Consider the following 6,816-nt stretch of genomic DNA (forward strand, 5'->3'; position numbering starts at 1 on the left):
AACTGTAAAAATCCTGCTAAAACAGTCACAAGAGTCTGGTGCAAGCTGTCAAACTGTCCCACCCATGCCAGCATGGAAGGCAGATGTTAAACGATGATGATGATATGTATATATACATATACATACACATGCACACACACGCACATAGGCATACATGTATATGTGTGCATGTACAAAGCTGTATATACCTGTATACAGATGTACTTTGGTGTCAACTTATGTCCCTTTATGCCAAAATCTTACAATGGAGGTATATAGAAATGGATAAAAATAAATACCAGCCTGAAATAGCTAACAAGGTTGGTTTCTTCTTTATAATCTCTTTCCTTTATACAGAGCACAAGCCTTCAATGACTGTTTTCCACTGAAGGCTGTCTTTAAGGCCTTCCTCTTCCAGGTCTTGTTGGTTTTCAGTTGTAATTGATGCTTCTGTCACTGCATTTTTCTATGTAGGGGTGTTGTCTCTGTACAAATCCATTTTTACCTCTGGTAAGTGGATATTTATATTAGTCTGGACTCTAGTTTTTGATCTGTCCAGTGTGGGTGCCTTGCCAGGAGCTGTGCTCCACTGGCATGACTCCACAGGCCATTGAGGCACACAAGCCCCCTCACTGCAACTAAGACTTGACTTTGTGGTGGAACAGGATTGATATGATTATGTAAAACTCTTGAAAACAGTACTTTAGTGTAATAGTAGTTCAATGAGTGAAGCCAGTAATCACATGACATTCGAATGAGATCGTTGCCAGTGCCAATGGACTGGCTCCTGTGCCGGTAGCACGTAAAATACACCATTTTGAGCGTGGCCGTTGCCAGTACCGCCAGACTGGCCCTCGTGCCGGTGGCATGTAAAAGCACCCACTACACTCTCGGAGTGGTTGGCGTTAGGAAGGGCATGCAGCTGTAGAAACTCTGCCAAATCAGATTGGAACCTGGTGTTGCCTCTTGGTCCACCAGTCCTCAGTCAAATCGTCCAACCCATGCTAGCATGGAAAGTGGACGTTAAACGACGATGATGATGATGTTGTGAGTGACCAGGCTATCAGATGTTGTTACACATCACTGGTCACGATGTACATTTGCATTGTTTTAGCCATCAAAGGATGCCTCCCCACTGGCTAGACAAGGAGGCCAACATTTCCCCCTGATTGAAAGTGGGAACTGGAGCAATATGAAATGAAGCGTTTTACTCAAGAACAACAACATTCTACCCAGTCAGGGAATTGAACCCATGATCTAGCGATTGTGAGTGCAACAGCCTAACCACTAGGCCATCCACCTTCACTGAAGCCAGTAAGAGAAGGAAAAAAAATATATATACCCCCCCCTCCAAAAAAAAAAAAGAAAATATACTTTCTATAAAATTATTATTTTATTATTACTTTTTGGTGGCAAGCTTTACATTAATTTTAAGCAAAATGTTGATCCGGAATGCATCCATCAAAGATTGCTGGGCTTCTGCTATCAAAGCTTTGATCCTGTGTCCATTTTTTCCAACAATCATGTGCTGTTAGATAAAAGAAAAGAATATTAAATATCCATGGGTCAATGGATTGATCGTTTTTGAATATCATCAGATAGAATAGATAATGAAATGTTTGTATAGCTTATAATGAGTGAGAGTGTGAGAATAATTGAAATTACCATCATGGGGTCCCTACATGATTATTAATGTGCTAGAAATAGCTGTCATATCTCTCTCAGCTCACTTAATGACCACATATATACACCACATGAGATGATATCCCCTCTCTCCACCAACAAAAGACTGGGTTGTCATAACTATGAGGGGTGCAGAAGAGTTCCTGGCTTTACGGGTATCACGAAAGGCCTGGTTGGAGGCTCAACATTCCGAGTCCGCTGCAATAAGTGTGTGAATCTGAGAGGGAAATATGTTGAATAAAATCATAATTAACTGATACTCCTGTATTTTACCTAAAGCCAGGAACTTTTCAGCACCCCCTCGTATAATGCCTTTGGTTATAAGTCTGTTTGATAGGGTCTGACCTGTGGCTGAACCAAGAGCTGTGAGGAACGAAAAATGTTTATGGAGATGTACTTGCATAGCAAGTGACCTAATCTGAGATCGTGTGCTGGAACGAAAACAATTGCAGCGTGGAAGGTGTTTATAAGCCATTTAAAATAACACAAAAACCATTAGATTCACTTCAACATTTAGATTTGTCAAAATATTTTCGTCACTTTGAGACCACGACCTGTTCACTGACAAAATTCTGTGCTGCATCTGAGACAGAATAAATTTAAATGTTGAAGTGAATCTAACGGTTCTTGTGTGTTATTTTAAATGGCTTATAAACACCTTCCACACTGAAATTATGTTTAATCCTTTAGTATTCAGATTAACTGTCAAATGTAACGCTTTTTTAATCACATTTAAAAAAAAATTAAGCATACATTTTCTCACAGATTTAAGATTTCACTGATATGATTGTTTATTTTACACTGACATTGTAGGCTGGGTGTGAAAGGCAGTACCTGGCTAGTTTGAACATAAAATGGGGAGAATATTTTGGCTGGATATGACCAGTTTAAATGCTAAAACTGGGATGGTTTCAAACTTATGAAACATGTCCAACAAGAGGGTGAAGAAAGAAGAACTATACAGATCCAAACTCTATTTATTACTACAAGTCCTAGTCCTGTGGTTTTGAACTGGTGTCCATATGTCCCTTGGGGGTCTATATGGTCCCTGGGGGTTTGCATAAGATGTTTTTGTTAAAATTTATCTGTAATAAATTGGTTATACTGTTACAATGCACAAAATATTTTAACAATTCTTTTTATTCAATTATAAAAATATACTAGGATTTTTTTAAGCATTGAATGGTTATGAGGGTCCAATAGAGTAAAATCGGAATCAAAGGGGTCCACAGGCAAAGAAATGGTTGAGAACCGTTGGGCCAGTTCTTCTTGCAGTGTGGTGGCTCGCATGTAAGTTATGTTAGTGGAGTGCAAGCTCCTCGTATGGCCTCTGAGGCTGGACAGGTCAAAGATAGAGGCCAGACTAGTATGGACCACCTCTTCCCAGAAGTAAAAATGGGTTTGCATAGGGCCGACACCCCTATCTAAAAAAAAGAGCAAAGTAACAGAAGCATCATGGACAATTTGAAACCAACAAGACCTGAGAGAGGAAGGGGATTGCCTGTCCCCACTGATCTTTGTACTGTGCTTGATACCACTGACACTGATTCTGAGGATAGCAAAAGCTGGGTATGTATTCAAAAGCCGTCAAACAAAAAGTCAACCATTTGCTATTCATAGATGACCTCAAACTTTACGGTAAAGATGAAGCCCAAGTCAGTTCCTCGCTGATCCGGTGTATACCTTCAGTGCTGATATCAGAATGGAGTTCGGACTGAGAAAGTGTGGTGTGTTAGTATTGAAAAGAGGCAAAATCAAATGTATGGATGGACTAACAATACCATTGGGGGAAGTTATGAAGCAGGTAAAAGAGACGGGCTATAAGTACTTGGGGATTTTGGAAATGGATAAATTAATGGAGAAAGAAATGACAGAAAAATTTAAGGTGGAGTACTTACGCAAACTGAGACTGATCCTTAAGTCGAAATTAAACGGACAGAATAAGATTGAAGCTGCCAACACCTGGGCAGTTTCACTCCTTAGATATGGAGCAGGGGTAATCGCATGGTCAGTAGACGAACTAAACAGCTTAGGCAGAAAGACAAGAAAGTTGCTAACTAGATACGGGTCACTCTACCCAAAAAGTGACACAGACAGACTGTATGTACCAAGAAAAAGAGGGGGAAGAGGACTTATTGGATGCGAACATAACATTAGAGCAGAAGAAGACAACATAGCATGGTATATAAAAAATGCCACAGAACTGCTATTATTAGAAGTAGGAAGGTCAGGCTTGTGTAGGATGAAAGATTGCAAAGATAAAGTACTATACAAGAAATTGAAAACGAATGAAACTGAAAATAGGCGGGTAACGAAAAGAATGCATGGTCAATTTCATAGGGATGTTCAAGATAAGACAGACAGAGAAAAAAGATGGCTGTGGATGACTAAAAGTGATTTAAAACCAGAAACGGAGGCCCTAATCTGTGCTGCCCAAGAGCAAGCACTAAGAACTAACTACATAAAATACAGAATAGACAACACATCAGAAAGTGATAAGTGCAGAATCTGTGGACAAAACGGTGAAACCGTATGGCATATTACCAGCCAATGTACGCCACTAGCCCAGAACGAATATAAGAGACGTCACGACAATATAGTCAGGCTTGTCCATTGGACACTTTGCAACAACTATGAACTTGCCAGAGCAAAGAATTGGTATAACCACAAACCTGAAGGCATCGTCGAAAATGGAAATGCAAAGATCCTATGGGATTTTATGATTCAGTGCGACCATAAGATTGAGAATAGGAAGCCAGACAAAGTCTTAACTGAGAATGAAAACAAACTATGCTGGATCATAGACATAGCATGCCCAGCCGACAACAAGGTACACGATAAGGAAGAAAGAAAAGTCGAGAGATATGACAGGTTAGCTTGGGAAGTTAAGCGGTTGTGGTCGATGAAAAAAGGTAGCAGTAGTACCAATAATTGTCGGAGCCCTGGGAACAGTGAACAAAAATCTCGAGAAGTATGTGGAACAAATAGGGGCTGCAATAAGGATGGAGCACTTGCAGAAAACAGCACTGCATGGGACCGCTTGAATACTCCGGAAGGTGCTCTAAAAATAAGAGGTGTTACCATAGTTCACTGGTAGTGAACAGCTGACACTGTAGTACATCTCCAGCATTAGAAGCTATGCAAAGGCGACAATAATAATAATAATAATAATAATAATAATAATAATAATAATATCACTGATCAGTTTTTCAGAACAACCATAACATCATCAATGTTTAAATTGAAGCAATATTTAAATTTTTAAAACCAAATAACTATTCATGAATGTAGAAAAAAAGAGAAGGTAGAAATATTTTAAATATGAAAGTTTAGTGCAATGATTGAGAAACTTTCAGATGTAAATTACATCTGTCACCAATCTTCATATTGGAAACAAAGGAAATCACTTACTACATGCTTTTTCTTGATACAAATAATATTGAAAAAGATTTTGAGTGTCTCTTTATCATCCAGCTCCCACATCTCAATCATCTAAAGAGAAAGGATAAGGTGTTTTACTTTAGGGTTCACAATACATCAATATAAAAACAGCTTAATGGGGTTAGCATATATGACAAGGATACTGAGCAAATTATACACTTGCATGCACACACACATAATATATGTATGAATGTCTATATTTATACTGGCTGAGATCTCTTATTTGTAATGCCTTCTTTATATTCTGGTATTAAAAATGTTTACATCACAAGGCCTAACAACAATTAAAAGGTGTTAAAATCATGATGTTAGTGCTAAGATTGTGTGTAACAAACAAATCCCAAAACCCTATTTTTTGTCATTGTTAATAGCAATAATTATTATCATTACTATATACATATATTTCACATACTTTGTTATGTCATATAATGTGCAAGGTATTGTGTGCAGATATATAGCATATCAGCTATTGTGGATTGATATGGCATAGTATATTAGTATATGACATAGTGTAAATAAGATTACCTTTGCTGAAATATCATAGAGTATATATGATACTAACATGTCATATAGTATGTAAGATACTGTGTATGGCTCTATATATATATATATATATATATATATATATATATATATATATATATATATATATATATATATATATATATATATGATACAGAAATAAATTTATTTCTCAAACGCATGATAATGCTATAAATAGCATGATCAGGATAACTTATCCATATATTGCAGAAAAATACGTTACCGGCCAGCCATGAGACTTGAACTCACATCTATGTGATTACTCGTCAAGTGTTTTACCATTAAACTAAACTGCCCAGCAACGAATTCTTCTGCAATTTTAGAACTTATAAATTTAGCTTCATAAGACGCTAACGTTAAATTCAACTTTATGATGAAAGTAAACAAAGTTTTTTTTTTTTTAGAAGCGTTGAGATGTATTGTAAGATACAGAAATATATATATATATATATATATATATATATATATATACACACACCCACACACACATAAAACATACATATTAAAAACAGCCAACAAAAAAGTCTCTACATTGTTGTTCAACCTGCTAGAGGTAATAGCTAACTCTCACACATATTACACCACACACCATACTAAGAAGAAGGTAGGGGCACATTGGATACTGTTTTACATATATAATTATTGGGATAAAAATAAGAAGGAGTAGTCATTGCTGGAATGTCTTTGGTTATAGGTCTGCTCTATCAGGGCTGAGCTGGTGTAAACATCAACATTTACAAAGTTTGAAATGTCAAGTAAATTCTGATAAATGTCAAGTAAATTCTGTAAAAGAAAATGAATGAATAATAAATTGTATGAAAGCCACTCACAATTTTGACATTGTATGGTACCTCCTCTGGCAAATAATCCAGAAGCTTCTCCCAGACTAAGTTCTTAGCCAAGAAAACAGGGTCTTGGTTTGTGACGAAACTACTGTGGAACTCCCAGTCTCCAGGTTGAGCTTTGGAGAGAAGATAATTCTAGACATGAAATAAAAGGAAAAAAAATGAATAAATAAAAGTAGACACTAGTTCTCTGAAAACTGAAGAGTTTTTAAATCGTTATTGGAGAGAGCCTCTGGTTCTTTGATACAAAAACACCTGCTTTAACCCTTTAGCATTCAGGTCACTCTGTCAAATGTAAAGCTTAATCATTCGTATTGTTTTGAAT

General features: G+C 37.0%; 1 protein-coding gene across 1 annotated transcript in view; it reads right to left on the minus strand.

Annotated features, from left to right (window-relative positions):
• Positions 1-1,350: 1,350 nt before the first annotated feature.
• The window catches only part of LOC149137641 (GTPase Era, mitochondrial-like), a 6,745-nt gene continuing 1,279 nt past the window's right edge, over positions 1,351-6,816 (minus strand). The window contains exons 1-3 of the mRNA XM_089354553.1: positions 6,477-6,816; positions 5,074-5,154; positions 1,351-1,507 (exon numbers count right to left, since the gene is read on the minus strand). The exon at positions 6,477-6,816 is cut by the window's right edge and continues 1,279 nt beyond it. Coding sequence (XP_089210679.1) covers positions 1,379-1,507; positions 5,074-5,154 — 210 coding nt within the window. The 5' untranslated portion in view covers positions 6,477-6,816 and the 3' untranslated portion in view covers positions 1,351-1,378. The remainder of the gene's footprint in view (positions 1,508-5,073; positions 5,155-6,476) is intronic.

The sequence above is a fragment of the Octopus bimaculoides genome, chromosome 1, assembly GCF_046866305.1.
Source record: "Octopus bimaculoides isolate indiv1 chromosome 1, ASM4686630v1, whole genome shotgun sequence".
NCBI classification, from domain to species: domain Eukaryota; kingdom Metazoa; phylum Mollusca; class Cephalopoda; order Octopoda; family Octopodidae; genus Octopus; species Octopus bimaculoides.